The sequence below is a fragment of the Rana temporaria genome, chromosome 5 (assembly GCF_905171775.1).
Source record: "Rana temporaria chromosome 5, aRanTem1.1, whole genome shotgun sequence".
NCBI lineage: Eukaryota > Metazoa > Chordata > Amphibia > Anura > Ranidae > Rana > Rana temporaria.
Genome location: NC_053493.1, coordinates 44,440,144 through 44,457,469, shown reverse-complemented (window position 1 = coordinate 44,457,469; position 17,326 = coordinate 44,440,144). Strand labels below are relative to the sequence as shown.

The 17,326-nt window shown below is 42.6% G+C and overlaps 1 protein-coding gene across 1 annotated transcript in view; it reads right to left on the bottom strand.

The window, feature by feature from the left end:
- MALRD1 (MAM and LDL receptor class A domain containing 1) overlaps positions 1–16,850 on the bottom strand; it is a 529,217-nt gene extending 512,367 nt beyond the window's left edge. The window contains exons 1-2 of the mRNA XM_040352491.1: positions 16,569–16,850; positions 7,135–7,257 (exon numbers count right to left, since the gene is read on the bottom strand). Of these exons, the coding sequence (XP_040208425.1) occupies positions 7,135–7,257; positions 16,569–16,728 (283 nt within the window). The 5' untranslated portion in view covers positions 16,729–16,850. The remainder of the gene's footprint in view (positions 1–7,134; positions 7,258–16,568) is intronic.
- Between the last annotated feature and the right edge of the window lie 476 nt (positions 16,851–17,326).

Sequence of the window (17,326 nt, the reverse complement as noted above, 5' to 3'; positions counted from 1 at the left end):
TCTCTGCTCACTGTGCTGAGACGGACCTCTCTTCTCTATGGAGAGATTGGACAAAAATAGACTGCCTGTCTGTTTTCATCCGATACCATCCGATACCATCCGATCCGCCAGATTGAAAATAGGGCCACCGTCCGTCTAGATTTGGCGGACAGGATTGGATTGCAGCGGGTGTTAGCGGACATGTCGCTCCATAGGATCAGGTCCACCTGAAAAACTGACAGGTGGACCTGATCGGAAAGCACGTATGAAAGGAGCCTTAGAAAGTATTGAGAGAAATAATTTAACACTGACAGGGATACTTACAATGGTCAACTTTTTCTTTACTTATATAAAACCTTTATCCCAAAAGGAAGAAAACTGTGTGCTGTAACTGCTGTAACATGTGAGCTGTTAGTGTATTTAAATCTGCTAGTGCATCTAACACTTCCCTTCCCCCAGACTGACAATGCGGCTGTCAAAGAGTGGGGCTCTCTAATACAGGAGGTGTGTCACTGTCCAAATCATCAGGTGAAAACAGCAGAAAAAAAAACGAAAAAAAGAAAATAAATGCAGCGCACCACAACTAATGATTGATAAGCGGCAAAATATGAAATTTTTGCTTTGGCTTTTATTACTACTTTAAGAAAATGTATTTTCATTTGAAAGAGATTACAGATGATGCAATAATAATCAATATTTCTTTAACGTTTAATAGAATCAGGCAGAATTCCTTTTTGTAGCATAATTAGGGCTGATGACAAATATTTCAAACAATTCCATTTATCTATAAAGTAAATGACTTGCCGATTATCAAGACAAGTTAATGATTCAGCAGATATTCCCTGTAATGAATTACCTTTTTAAGACTTTGTTCTGATGTTGAAATTTAGTGAAGAGAACTAATCAAGATAATGACAAGGCATAGAATCATAATAAATAGAGAGCAGACGCTTTCCTTTTCATTTATAAATCATCATATATTTTATCCTTTTAATTTCACATCGTAAAGAGAAAATATTAGGAGGTCATTCGTCCAGTGTTCATTGATGGTGCTATAAAGGCACAATTGCTGTTTAAAAGTATCAGTCAAATCACATTTTTCTCAGTTTTGGCAATGGTTGGGAAGGACAGGAATCTGTGTCAGGTTTTTATTGTTGTCTATGTCTGCAGTGGGTATGATTCAAAATGTTGAGTTAGCTCTAAAACAAGAATAGAGACAAACAAAGGGAACACTTGCTCCAGTGACAACTGTCCAATGGGAGTTCCCCTTATATATATATAATGTGTGTGGAAGAAGGCCAGTATGGTGGCCTGAAGGTCTGAATTTATGGGAGGAGTCTGATGTATATATTCAGCCCACTCACCTGTATCCCTGTCGGTTCCGGTGCGGGATACGTTGACGTCGCTAGGCCGACTCTTCCCCGTTCTCCAGCCACCCCCTCTATCACCAATAGATGGATTTACGCATAGCATGAATCTATCCATGGCCGCCGCTGCCACCCCCAATTCAGCCACCCGGACACTTTTCGGGCGCTGGGCGCCTGAATTACAGCGAGAGGCAGGGATGGACTGGGACAGAAATTTGGCCCTGGACTTCATCCAGACTGGTCCACTTTGACAGGTCTCTCCCATGGCGGCTGGACAACTCCCGCTCCCCCCCAGCCACCCAAGCCCCCTCTCCCCCTTCACTAGCCACTAGCCGTTCTACTTTATTAGAGTAGAACGGCTGGTACTGGTACTCTTATAGGCAGTACCAGTGGGGAAGCTAGACATTATTTCACCCGAATCAGTTCGGTGCCCCCCTTATGGTACAAGATTAGGCAGAAGTGAGAAACTCCCAGGCCATAGCTGTTGAGTCAGCTGTCTGTCCCCTCCCCCATGCTCCTCTGTCCCCCCCTGCTCCTCTGGTCCTCCCCCTGCTTCTTTGTTACCCCCAGGTGAGCGCTGCGGGGAGGGAGAGACAAAGGAGCGGAGGGGGGCAGCAGTCCGCTGTCACTGAAGCCGACCCACTGAGCCATCGGCCCACCGGGAAACTCCCTGTGGTCCCAATGGCCAGTCCATCCCTGGCGACGGGGCATGTTTTTGAAGCACCTAACTTCGATTAAGTTTCCTGGGCTTCTCCCAAGATATCAGCCTCTTGCATGATCCTCTCCAGGATAGGTCCTCTCATGGCTTCCTTCATCAAGTGGCTTCCTCCCGCAGGACAGACAGCACAGGATCACCTTGAAAGTGCAGACTCAGTCTGACTACTGGGCCTACTAAGCGAAGCCGCAACCCTGGACCAACGTGGTCCCAGAGCCAGGATTCAGGAACACGCAAACCCCAGGCCAGGCGAGCTACGAGGCACGTGGAACGACAGACCGACCCCTCCCCAGCATGCACAGAGGGACGACCACTCCCCTGATTCGCTGCTAATGGGAACATCCAATACACCCTGACTCTGCTGCTACCACCCTTGGCCTGGGATGGTAATAACACCCCCAGGCGAACAAAGGTGGTTATTCCCAGCACAGCCATGGCTGGAACAGAGGTTAAATTGCCCAAAATCACATTGGTCTGAGTCAAATAACAACTCAGACCCCCTCTAAATTTACAGCAGCACCTGTTCAACAGGAGCAGGACGCTACATAACTTTCAGCTCTAAGAGCAGTCCATGGCTTTTCAACACATTTGCACAATCTCTCACCTGGATCTTGTCCTACAGAGCGCAATGCCAGAAAGTCATCCACTAACTAGACGACTTTCTGTTTCTTCGAACGGACAGATGAGTCCCCCACAGATTTGGATAAATTAAGGGAAGTATTTGGCAACCTGAACGTACCCATCACGTAACACAAAGTTGAAGGTCCGGCTCAGTCTATCACCTTTTTAGGCATCAGGTTAAACACTCGTTCCATGCAGGCCAGCATTCTGCCTGACAAGTTAACCTGGATAAGATCAGTCATTCATGCCTTCGCCCTTTTGCAAGTTTGCACGAAAAACAGCTACAGTACTTGTTAGGGATGCTTAACTTCGCAATGAGGATTATTCCTCAGGAGCGTTCCTTCATCTTGCGACTTCTGGTTTTCTTACCGCAGGGCAAACTGTGGTCTTCTTTTTCTTTTCTTCTTTTAAAAAGGTCAATGCTAAAGAAGCTGGCTGTTCACAGAGTGCTGTATCCAAGCATATTAATGGTCGGTTGAGTCGAAGGCAAAAGTGTGGTAGAAAAAGGTGCACAAACAATACGGCCCCGGACACACGACCGGATCTATCCGCTGGGATTGATCCGCGGATCAATTCCAGCAGATAGATCCGGTCGTGTGTACGGCCTAGCGGACATTTTCAGGCGGACATTTGTCCAGCCGACGGTTTTCAAGCGGATACAAATTTCTTAGCATGCTAAGAAATCTATCCGCTTGAAACCTGTCCAGCGGACTTATCCGGTCGTCTGTACAGACTCACCGGATAAGTCCGTCCGATCCCATCCCTCGCATGAGTCGTAATGATTCGACGCATGCGTGGAAGTATTTACCTACCAGGGTCGCGCACGTCGCCGCGTCATCGTCGCGGCGACGGCGCGGCCACGTCACCGCGGATGTATTCCGCGGGGATTTTGTTCTGATGGTGTGTACAGCCATCAGATCAAAATCCGCCAGAGGATTTATCCGCTGGAAACGGTCCGGCGGACCGTTTTCAGCGGATATCCTCTCGTGTGTACAAGGCCTAAGGATTACTGCAGCCTTGAGAGTATTGTGAAGCAAAGACCATCCAATAATTTGGGGAGATTCACAAGGAGTGGACTAAGGCTGGTGTCAGTCCTTCAAGAGCCACCACACACAGACGTATACAGGACATGGGCTACAACTGCTTCATTCCTTGTGTCAAGCCACTCCTGAACCAGAGACAACATGAGAAGTGTCTTACCTGGGCTAAGGAGAAAAAGGACTGGACTGTTGCTCAGTGGTCCAAAGTCCTCTTTTTGGATGAAAAGAGTCTGGAAGAAGAGTGGGACATAATCCAAGGTCCAGTGTGAAGTTTCAACAGCCAGTGATGATTTGGAAAGCCACGTCATCTGCTGGTGTTGGTTCACTGTGTTTTATCAAGTCCAAAGCCAGCGCTTCCCTCTGCTGACCAGCTTTATGGAGATGCTGATTTCATTTTTCAGCAGGACTTGGCACCTGCCCACACTACGAAAAGTACCAATACCTGGTTTAATGACGATGGTATCACTGTGCTTGATTGGTCAGCAAACTCGCCTGACTTAAACCCCATAGAGAATCTGTGGGGTATTGTCAAGAGGAAGATGAAAGACACCAGACCCAACAATGCAGATGAACTGAAGGTCGCTATAAAAGCAACCTGGGCTTCCATAATACCTCAGCAGTACCACAGGCTGATCGCCTCCATGCCGTGCCACATTGATGCAGTAATTCATGCAAAAGGAGCCCCGACCAGGTATTGCGTGCATACAATACTGTACATGGGCATACTTTTCAATAAGCCAACATTTCTGTATTAAAAATCCTTTTTTTATTGGTCTTATATAATATTCTAGTTTATTGAGATACTGAATTTGGGGTTTTCACTAGCTGTAAGCCATAATCATCCAAATTAAAAGAAAGAAATGCTTGAAATATATCACTCTGTGTGTAATGAATCTATATAATATATGAGTTTCACTTTTTGAATTGAATTGAATTAAACTTTTGATGATATTCAAACACCTGTATAAAGACCCCCATAAAGGTAAGGTCAGACAAAGCCTTCCCAGATCTCTGGTGTAAAGACTGCAGGAGTACTCCAAAAGATACTTCACAGGTTACAGGATCAGATTACTTCAGTACTTCTTAGGCCTCGTACACACGACCGAGTTTCTCTGCAAAAAATAGCAAGAAACTTGCTGGGAGATTTTTTTTTGCAGAGGAAACCGGTCGTGTGTACATTTTCGTCGAGGAAACTGTCGAGAAACTTGACGAGACAAAAATAAAGCATGTTCTCTATTTCCTTGACGGGAATGGAGAAAATTGGCTTGTCGAGTTTCACGACCGCTTCACAAGGAACTCGACGAGCAAAACGATGTGTTTCGCCCGTCGAGTTTCTCGGTCGTGTGTACGAGGCCTTATTGTCATTGCTTTTCAACTCAGCCAAACATAAATCAAAACAAGACTCTCATAGTGTAGTATATAAAACCATTTGGCTGTTTTATTAATAAAATAAATATGTACTCACAAGAGGAGTGCACTTTCCAGTCCAATGCACTGAAAACAGATGCCTATTTCAATAGCATGGATAATTTCCCTCTTAAAGGGGTTTTAAAGGTATAATTTTTTTCCCTAAATAGCTCCCTTTACCTTAGTGCAGTCCTCCTTCACTTACCTCATCCTTCCATTTTGCTTTTAAATGTCCTTATTTCTTCTGAGAAATCCTCACTTCCTGTTCTTCTGTCTGTAACTCACCACAGTAATGCAAGGCTTTCTCCCTGGTGTGGAGAAAGCCTCTTAAGGGGGGAGGGGGCGAGCAGGCAAGTCAGGACACTCTCTACTTTGCAGATAGAGAAAAGAAGCTGTGTGTTAGTGGGCACCCTGACACTCCTGCTCACCCCCTCAAGAGGCTTTCTCCACACCAGGAAGAAAGCCTTGCATTACTGTGTGGAGTTACAGACAGAAGAACAGGAAGTGAGGATTTCTCAGAAGAAATAAGGACATTTAAAAGCAAAATCGAAGGATGAGGTAAGTGAAGGAGGACTGCACTAAGGTAAAGGAAGCTATTTAGGGAAAAAAATGTTCCTTTACAACCCCTTTAAGCTTGGACATCCATAGACCAGAATAGCTAAAATGGCCACTTGCCTACTTTTGGGCATGATGATGTCACAGGACTCCGCCCCTGGTGCGTTTTGTCACGTGATACAGTAATTTCCTCCTGGATGGATGGATGGATAAACAGCCAAACGGTTTTATATACTACACTATGAGAGTCTTTATTTGATTTATTTTTTACTTTGGCACATGAAATTTGATTGAAGCATGCCTGTTTCAGTGTGGTGGATACAAATAGTGGACTTTTATTTTGCATTTATTATTTATTCATATTATGATTTCAATCACAATATTATGGGGTTTATGTAGAATTGTATGGCTATATAACTATATTACCATTATTGTTTATTGTATATTATTTAGTTTCATATGGATTTTTAATTATATATCATCAGTATATATTTCAGTATTTTAGATATATTTACGGTTTTTGGTTGCGCTGCACTATTAGTTGTTATTAATTCTTTGGATGTCAGTGAAGAGCGGCAACTATATATACACGTTTAATATCACATGTAGCACCCTGGGGTTAGTCAGGGAGCTCCTGACAAATTTACTTGCCAAGAGTAGTCATCTTGGTCGGTTGATAGAGATCTATTGATTTCTCCCTAAGTTTGGCCTTGTTGCACTTTTCTCTTCTACCACTAGGTGGCTGGGAGCTTAGTGGTACTAGATATAAGAAGGGCAACCCGAGATCAGGCTATGTGTATATGGGGTATCTCAGCCAATGGGCAGTGATTTTCTTGGATCTCTTGGCCTGCTGGGAGAACCTATAAATTCGGGTGAGGTCAGGTGATCTGTGTTCTGTGCCACCTGGATGGCTGTCTGGGTGGACATGTGCCGTACACCCCGGGCTGCTATGCCAGAGATTGGGCCTATCTCGGAGGGCATCTGGCTGCCAGGCTGTGTGAGGGCCTATCCAGAAGTAAGAGGGCAGTACAGGGTTGGGACTGCATCCAACCGAAAGTGACGGTTCTGTCGGCTGGAGATTCTGTGAGTGGTCGGAGGTAGAAGGGAAGCTGTCACCACAAAGGGACCAACCACCTTTACCAGGGACCACAGTGAGTAACTGAAGAAAGTACCATATTCTCACCAAACGGGCATGGTGGAGAATCAGGAAACTTCAGGTGGTGATCAAGTCAGGGACCCAACCCACGGAGGAGACGCTTGCAGGGCAGCCTTGTGTTAAGATGCTAAAAGGCACAAAAAATTAAACATGACTATATAATGATAATAACATTAGAAATTATACTGGGTCCCTCTTAGACAGATTTACTCTAATTTGTGACAAAGCTAATAATCAATCCTGAATTGTCGGTTGTACAGATGTCACAATCATGAACACTGGTTAAAGCCTTACCTGTGCTACTGTTTTTGTGGTCAGACCATGGTCTTGTGTTTGCTAGTCCACTGTTTCTAGTCCACCCGTTATTTGGCATGCCACATAAATCAGTCTCAAAATCACATCTTTCATAATTTGTGCCTGTTGAAATATAAAATGTCAAACGGTAAGCTCTGTACAGAAGAACAGTCTAAAACAATAGCAATAAGGCAGAATTAAAGATGTTGTAACCCCTTATTTATTCCCAGTGAAGTGACTAGCCTCAGATGATACACAGAGTTGAAAAAAATCCACCTACATAAGTTGTACTTGTTTTTCTGCAGCCTTCCTAAAACACACATTTAACACAGTTTTTCTGAGCTCTAGCTGCCGGGGTGGGGATCTAATGTCATACACTGCATTACACACAACAGGAAGCTGTGTAATATAAAAGGTGATCAGACGATGCACTATTTGATGCGAAACGCTTCGGGAGATTCCACCGCTGCCACTTTGTACATTTGAAAACGCTGATCACCTTTTATAATTTAAGTGTTTTTACCTACATTAAACATTGGCACCTTTCAGTATTACGCTATGTGCCTTTCTCTTCTTCTCCTACATCTCTACATATTGGTTTAAATTTTGGCCCACATTGGGTTCCCCTGGAAGCGACCTTTTTCCTGATTCGATCCCTGGGTTTTCTCTCTGATTGACATGTGAGACGTCTCCGTGAGAATTGCAGCCGATGATCCAAGCCTGAGAGTGGTTTATACCCTGCTTTACTGACCCTCTGGGCATATGTTCATTAGGGTACAGTATCTCTGGTAAGCCTTCCTTTCAATGATCGTTGGTGGATTTCTTTAATGCACTTCATTCTGAGGCATTGGGACTATTATCACCAATTTTCATTACATTGGACTTTTTTTTTCATATACAGTGGGGATCGAAAGTCTGGGCACCCCAGGTAAAATGTTGTATTAATGTGCATAACGAAGCCAAGGAAAGATGGAAAAATCTCCAAAAGGCATCAAATTACAGATTAGATATTCTCATAATATGTCAAAAAAAGTTAGATTTTATTTACATCATTTACACTTTCAAAATGACAGAAAACAAAAAAAAATGGCGTCTGCAAAAGTTTGGGCACCCTGCAGAGTTAATATCTTGTACTGCCCCCTTTGACAAGTATCACAGCTTGTAAATGCTTTTTGTAGCAAGCCAAGAGTCTTTCAATTCTTGTTTGAGGTATCTTTGCCCATTCTTTCTTACAAAAGTCTTCCAGTTCTTTGAGATTTCTGGGCTGTCTGTCACGCACTGCTCTTTTAAGGTCTATCCATAGATTTTCAATTATGTTGAGGTCAGGAGATTGTGAAGGCCATGGCAAAACCTTCAGTTTACGCCTCTTGATGTAATCCCCCGTGGATTTTGAGGTGTGTTTAGGATCATTATCAATTTGTAGAAGCCATCCTCTCTTTAACTTCAGCTTTTTCACAGATGGCATCAAGTTACCATCCAAAATTTGCTGAAATTTTATTGAATCCATTTTTCCTTCTACTCGTGAAATGTTCCCTGTGCCACTGGCTGCAATACAACCCCAAAGCATGATTGATCCACCCCCGTGCTTAACAGTTGGACAGAGGTTCTTTTCATTAAATGCTGTGCCCTTTCTTCTCCAAACGTACCTTTGCTCATTCCGGCCAAAAAGTTCTATTCTAACCTCATCGGTCCACAGAACTTGTTTCCAAAATGCATCAGGCTTGTCTATATGTTCATTTGCAATGTTCAAACGCTGATTTTTGTGGTGAGGATGTAGAAGAGGTTTTCTTCTGATGACTCTTCCATGAAGACCATATTTGTACAAGTATCTCTTTATAGTGGAATAGTGTACCACAACTCCAGTGTCTGCCAGATCTTTCTGGAGGGATCGTGCAGTCAAACGTGGGTTTTGAATTGCTTTTCTTACAATCCTGCGAGCTGTTCTGTCTGATATTTTTCTTGGTCTTCCAGATCTTGATTTAACCTCCACTGTTCCTGATGACTGCCATTTCTTAATTACATTCCGAACAGAGGATATTGACATCTGAAAACGCTTTGCTATCTTCTTACAGCCTTCTTCAGCTTTGTGAGCATCAACTATTTTCACTTTCAGTTTTCTAGACAACTGCTTAGAAGAACCCATGGTGCTGATTGTTGGGGCAAGGTCAGATGAGTCTGGGCATTTAAAACCTTTGAGATTGACATCACCTAGTCTTCCCAGACAATGATTGATAACAATCCATGACACTGGCAGGTTTCAGCTTTGCAAAGGGGGCAGTGCATGCTATAAATTCTGCAGGGTGCCCAAACTTTTGCAGACGCCATTTTTTTGTTTTCTGTAATTTTGAAAGTGTAAATGATGGAAATAAAATCTAGCCTTTTTTTCGCCATATTATAAGAATGTCTAATCTGTAATTTGATGCCTTTTGGAGATTTTTCCATCTTTCCTTGGCTTCGTTATGCACATTAATACAATTTTTTACCTGGGGTGCCCAAACTTTCGGTCCCCACTGTATATTTATTTAGATTTTATATATACACCATCCAGTGTCTATACATATACATCACTTTTTTGGTTGATATATTGTCATCATCATTTTTTCACCATTTGTTTGATGCGCTGTTTATTCATCCTTTCATTGGGTGATCTATTAATTTTATGCGCTACACTTTTTATGTTTGTTTTGTATTCCACCATTGTCCATTGGTAGTGTGAGCTGCTTACTATTGATAGCGCGGAATTTTCTGTTTTCTGTTTCCACAAACTGTGAACAGGTTGGATTTGGCTTTAAGAATACGATTTGTCAAGGTGGAAGCAAAGTCCTTCTTCTAACAAGATAGCTGCCTCCACATAGAGACACCGTTGAAAAAAAGTCATAAAAAGTCAGAAATCTGGACTGTTTACTTGGGCTTTGGTATCTGTCTACTTTTTTTGGGCACACTTTACACAGTTTAGGTCCTCTTCAAGTGTACTTTATATTGAAACCAATCAGAAAAGACACTTATGTCTGAAACAACCTCTGAAGTGCTCATTGTTCTTTCATTTAAACTAAATTATTTTAAGAGTGCCCTTATCCATCTACAGTACATCAAAGTTCAATTTCTCCAACACCTAATTTACAAAGAGTTTTTGAACAGTATCAGTCCTATTATTTTACGGGAAATTGACCTAATAAATTTGGCATCCCAAGGCTAACAGATCACAATGGGAACCATAAGTCCTCTTCACATGTCATGTATTAAGTGTATTAAGGTGTCTTTATCATAATGAGGTTCTTTAGAAGAAGAGCTTGAACTGTGATACCTGTTTCAATAATTTCTCATCATGAAAACAGATACTAGGCAAAGAAAGAGCCCAATGTCCAAAATCATTGACTTTCCGATGGGCAATGTATCACAACGAGGTCCATTTTTCATCTGGGCCTAAGTCATTACTGGGAAACAATTCATTTGTACTCTAATCTAGTGAAATTTTAATGCAAGCATTATTTTCTATATGACCTATTCAAATATGACTTTGCCAAACTTTTTGTAACCTTTTATGTTTTCATTATTCATAGCTATATTATTTAAATCAAGTCGTTATGGTTTGAAGTTATAAAAAAATATTCTGCAAAGAAAAGTAATTTAATAGTATACTTAATCTTTAAGCTCTAGAAACTTTCTTATTCAGTCAGGCAGAGGATCATGCATTTATTACACAAAATCAGTCAGGCATTTTTTCAATTTTAAAAAGTGAAAGTCCTGTCTAAGAGCAGACTGCACAAATTGTTTGCTAGTTCCTTTATCACCAAGAATGGCTCTTCTGTGCCTCACTGAAACTTTTCAGTAAGTTCTTGACTTATCTTGACTTATATGGCTCTGGGCTAAACTGCATGCTCTCTCTATTGCCCTTGTTCTATCAGAGCACCTCTTTTGGCCACTGGCTGGAGAGCAGTGCAGTACTGAGTGTCTGCAGCCAACAGTGAAGCATGGCGGAGGTTCCTTGCAAGTTTTGGGGCTGCATGTCTGCAAATCGATTTTGAGATCAGGACCAATGGTGTCCTCAATGCTGAGAAATACAGGCAGATACTTATCCATCATGCCATCAGCGAGTCGTGTGATCGGCCCAAAATGTATTCTGCAGCTCTAAACATACTCTCAATGTCATAAAGAAATATCTTCAGTGTAAAGAAGAACAGGGAGTCCTGGAATTGATGTTTTGGCCACCACAGAGCCCTGATCTCAACATCATTGAATCTATCTGGGATTACATAAAGAGACAGATGGATTTGAGGCAGCTTAAATTCACAGAAGATCTGTGGTTAGTTCTCCAAGATTTTTGGAACAACCACCGGCCGAGTTCCTTCAAAAACTGTGTAAACCTAGAAGAATTGATGATGTTTTGAAGGCAAAGAATGGTCACACCAAGTATTGATTTCATTTGGATTTCTTTTCTATTCATTTACTTTCCATTTTGTTAAATGATCAAAAATAAACTATTAACTGCTTCTATTTCTAAAAGTATTTCTAATTTACAGCATTTTTCACACCTACCTAAAACTTTTGCACAGTACTGTACATACAGTATATGGGCCAGATCCTCAAAAGGGATACGCCGGCGTATCTACTGATACGCCGTCGTATCCCTGTTTCTATCTTTGGAACTGAACCACAGAATCAGTTTCCAAGAGATAGGCAGAAGATCCGACATGTGTAAGGGACTTAGACTGCCGGATCTTAGGATGCAGTACCGCATCCGCCGCTGGGGGCATTTCGAGTCGAAATGCCGATTCGGGTATGCAAATTAGCACTTACGGAGATCCACGAAGCTTTTACGCTTCGTTTTTTCTCCGTAAGTATTAAGTTGCATGTGTAAAACTAGGGCTGCTTTTACAAAGTGTAAACTGTTTACACCTTGTAAAAGTAGACCCTTCTTACCCGCGACGCTGTTATTTTTTTTTTTCCCGCCGTATCTTTTTTTTTTCCCGACGCAACTTTTTTTTACCCGGCGCGATTCACAAAACTCTGCGTAACGTAAAATCGTGCTATGCACGTCGGGAAAATGACGTCGTGAGCATGCGCAGTACGTCCGGCGCGGGAGCGCGCCTAATTTAAATGGGACGCGCCCCATGAAAATAGGAACGCCATGCGCCGGACGGATTTAAGTTACACAGCCGAAAATTTCTAGGTAAGTGCTTTGTGGATCGGGCACTTAGGTAGAAATTTTGCGGCAGTGTAACTTAAATCAGAATATTTAAGTTACGGCGGCTCTTTGTGGATCTGGCCCTATATATTTTTATTGTAAGGAGCAGGAGGGATTTGCACAGAAAGTCCACAGCATAAAAAAAAATCTGCTGGCTCCAACCACTAACTAAATGTGGGTTCTTGACTAACAGGGTGCCCCTTAATGGTTTCTCCAAATCAAACAGACGGCACGTGTATTTTTTGGTGTTCTTCAAGCACTCTTCTTTTTCACACAGCAGCAGGCTCACTCACTCAGCAGAAAGAGTGAGAAAGAGAGCCCTAAGCATCAGTCAGTATAGGGCTGGAGGCTATATCCCACCTAAAGCTCTACAAAGGCTCCTGGGCTTCTGGACTCAGAAAATAACTTATTAGAAAAAAGTTGATTTTCTCTATATTACCTACTATTCTGTCTGGAAGCTGAGGGATAGCTGGAACAACTGCTGACAGGAAAATTCGCTGACAGGAACAGGCTTTATTCAGCTTTTTTTCAAATCTCACTGTGCCCATTACATGCCTCACTGTGCCATTACATGCCTCACTGTGCCATTACATGCCTCACTGTGCCATCAACATGCCTCACTGTGCCATCAACATGCCTCACTGTGCCATTACATGCCTCACTGTGCCATCAACATGCCTCGCTGTGCCATCAACATGCCTCACTGTGCCATCAACATGCCTCACTGTGCCATCAACATGCCTCACTGTGCCATCAACATGCCTTACTGTGCCATCAACATGCCTTACTGTGCCATTCCATTCCTCACTGTGCCATCAACATGCCTCACTGTGCCATCAACATGTCTCACTGTGTCATCCCATGCCTCACTGTTCCATCCCATGCCTCACTGTTCCATCCCATGCCTCACTGTGCCGTCAACGTGCCTCACTGTGCCATACCTTATTCCTGTACTGCGGGTGTCCATTATTCAAAGGCTGCAACTCCTCCTCGCGCTGTTCCGTGATAGGCGCCTGTGTTCCGCCTATCACGGAGGTCCTTTCGTCCGAAGTCGAGGATGAGAAGACAATCGTGATAGGCAGAACACAGAACAGAGGCTCTGCTGGGAAACCAAGTGCTCCGCCTATCACGGAACAGCACAAGGAGGAGGCGCGGCTATTGAATAATGGATCCCCGAGATGGTACCGGCGTAAAAGACGACCCACGGGTTTTGAGGCAAGTTTTTAAGCCCAAAAGGTCTTCTTATACGCCGGAAAATACGGTAGTCATAAAGCCTGGGCTCCTCAGTATGTGTAGGTTAGAAACCTAGGTGACACACCATCCATTATCCTGCCAGTCAGTGCCTCAAAAATTATAGGGGAATATATTGAATTTTGAACCCACTGAAAATTACTTGAAAGTATTGTAACTGCGACATAGCATATAAAAATACCAAATATTCCAGACATGCTTGGGTTTAGAGATCCCCTAAGAATGTAATATCTGTAAAGATTCATCTCTTGCACAAGGTTGATACTATTTTTCTGATAACATTGCAGCAGTAGTAAAAGAATTCTCTGCTGAAATTGCAGATCTGTTGTTTATGGGTTGTCCTAAACACATACCAGGGCTCAGCTATCTGCCTGACAGCAGGGTCCAACTCTGCTTATCAGTGGTGCTCTTAGTGGCTCCTGTATAAACTGTAACACAATTTGCAGGTTTCATTTCCAATTTTATACATTTTCTGATAGCAGAGTGCCTGTAGAATAAAAAGATGGTGGTTGCAAGCTTTAATGTTGCACAATATTTGCACAACCTGTGTTTGAACCACTTGCCAACTGCCGCGCACATATTTAACTCAACAGAATGTCAGGTGCAGGAAAATGGGCGTACCTGTATGTCCCTTTAAATTTGCCGCCTATCTGCGCACGTGCGGCGCGAGAGCATGCCCGCAGCTCCCGCAAACTTGATGTTCGCCAGCGGCCTGCGATCGCGACACAGTGCGGCATAACAGGGAGATGCCTATGTAAACAAGGCATTTCCCTGTTCTGCCTAGCAGCATGACAGGCATCTACTGCTCCATGTCATCAGGAGTAGTAATCTCTGTAATGTTCTAGTGAGACCACCCCCCCTGCAGTTAGAATCACTCCCTAGGACCCCTTGATCACCCCCTGGTGTTTTACCCCTTCCCTGCTATTGTCATTTATACAGTAATCAGTGGCTATTTGTAGCTCTGATCGCTGTATAAATGACATTGGTCCCAAAATAGTATCAAAAGTGTCCGATGTATCCGCCATAATGTCACAGTTCCGATAAAAATCGCAGTTCGCTGCCATTAGTAGTAAAAAAAAAAAATTATAATGAAATTGCCATAAATCTATCCCCTATTTTGTTGACGCTATAACTTTAAAATGGCCTTTAGTGCTACTGACATGTATATCCACTTCTGGACTGCCCACTGTATATATACATTGGCACTTTCAAGATGGATATCTCTGTTATAGCAGCAGCTAGCTGCCATAACCCAGGTATCCATCGCTTCAGCGGGCAGTCTGGTTTATGATAATGGTGGTCTCTGTGGCGGATTCACTGCAAGATCACCATTATTGGTGATCTCCCATGCCCTCCGTCGCTTACTGTGCGATTGTGTCCTCTCTTCTGCTTGGTATGGATATGAGTGAGGGGAAGATGGCCCCCACTCATCTCCATACCATAGCAGGGCGGAAGTGACTTTTTTGTTTTGTTTTTATTGCATTTTAGTGTAAATATGAGATCTGAGGTCTTTTTGACCCCATATCTCATATTTAAGAAGTGCTGTCATGCTTTTTTCTATTACAAGTGATGTATATTTTTTTTTTAAAAGAACAGTGTAAAAAATTTAAATAAAAGTTAAAATAAATAAGAAAAAAAATTAAACATTTTTAAACATACTCCTTACTGACGAGCTCACGTGCAGAAGCGAACGCATACGCGTGCAGCACCCGCATATGAAAATGGTGTTCAAACCACACATTATTTAAACATCGCCTATGGAGACTTTAAAGGGTAAAAGTTTGTCGCCATTCCATGAGCGGGTGCAATTTTGAAGCGTGACATGTTGGGTAACAATATCTTTCACAATATAAAAAAAAACATTGAGCTAACTTTACTGTTGTCTTATTTTTTAATTCAAAAAAGTGTATTTTTTCCAAAAAAGTGTGCTTGCATAACCGATGCGCAAATATGGTGTCACATGTATTGTAACGACCGCCATTTTATTCTCTAGGGTGTTAGGAAAAAAGATTATAATGTTTGAGGGTTCTAAGTAATTTTCTAGCAAAAAAAATGTTTTTAACTTGTAAACAACATGGCCCAGATTCACGTAGGGCGGCGTAACTTTGTGCGGGCGTAGCGTATCTTATTTACGCTACGCCGCCGCAACTTAGAGAGGCAAGTGCAGTATTCACAAAGCACTTGCGTCCTAAGTTACGGCGACGTAGCGTAAATGGGCCGGCGTAAGCGCGCGTATTTCAAAGTAGGCAGGTCGTGGGCGTGTTGTATTTAAATTAAGCGTGACCCCATGTAGATGCATGGCCGAACGAACGGCGCATGCGCGCATGCTCAGTATCACGTAGAATTTACGCCCTAAGATACGCCTGCTCAATGCCTGTGACGTGAACGTAACCTACGCACAGCCCCATTCACGTACGACTTACGTAAACGACGTAAAAAGATACGCTTGTTCCAACGTCCATACCTTGCATGGGCTGCGCCACCTAGAGAGCAGCTTTATCTTTACGCCGGCGTATGTCTTACGTAAACAGCGTAACTAATTGCGACGGGCGTACGTACGTACGTTCGTGAATCGGCGTATCTTGCTCATTTACATATTCAACGCGGAAATCAACGGAAGCGCCACCTAGCGGCCAGCGTAAATATGCACCCAAGATACGACGGCGTAGGAGACTTACGCCGCTCGTATCTTGGCCGAATTTAAGCGTATCTGGTTTCCAGAATACGCTTTAATATACGACGGCGCAAATTTGGACTTACGACGGCGTATCTACAGATACGCCGTCATAAGTCTCTGAGAATCCGGGCCCATATCTGAAAAGAGGTTTGGTCCTTAAGTGGATATAAACCCAATAAACGGACTCCGGTGGTCTAAAACATAGTTTCCAATGGCTGAGAAATTAAACTTGTTGCACAATTTTTTTTAACCTATTAGTACTATTTATCATACACTATTAATTCCAGGCTGAATTCAATACATCATTTGTTTTCTACTCACATGAACTTTCATCACTTCCATCTTTGCACTGCTCTGTGAAATCGCATACAGTATACATTGGCAGCCGAGTTCCGTCTTTGCATTGAAATCCATTTCCATAGCTTGTTTTTAAAATATGAAAAGTGACCAATGAGTAAAATAAATAAAAGGCTCTAATCATTTGTCTATAAAAGATGAAATAAAAAATAAAAATAAAAAAATGCTATCTGCTCATTAATGTGGTCACAGAGACAAAGACATTGGTGGCACTGGAGAGGTGTCCCTACGTACAATGTGGATGACGTAGCGTCACTGCAAGGAGCGGGTGTATCTCTGGGTAATGGTTAACTGCTGAAATTTTATGGCTGTTCGCTCAGTGCTATTACTCCCACACTATCAATTGTTGCAAGTCTGTAGCCTTCTTCTTTGACTGCTTGTGCCAGGCAGAGAGATCTGATAATCCTTCAAAGATAAAAAAAGCCAACGACTTATCTTAATGGCTTTTATTTTCATGTTTTCTTGAAGTAAATTTTCAACTATGCTATGTAACATGACAGTGTTTACAAAACGTGTACATCTTTTTATAATTTAAAGGGGTTGTAAAGGTTTGTGTTACATTTTATTTTTTTTAAATAACAAAAATTTTATACTTACCTCCTCTATGCAGTTGGTTTTGCACAGAGCGGCCCCAATCCTCCTCTTCTGGGGTCCCTCAACGGCACTCCTGGCTCCTCCTCTTTTTAAGTGCCCCCACAGAGAGCTGTTTTCATGGGGGCACA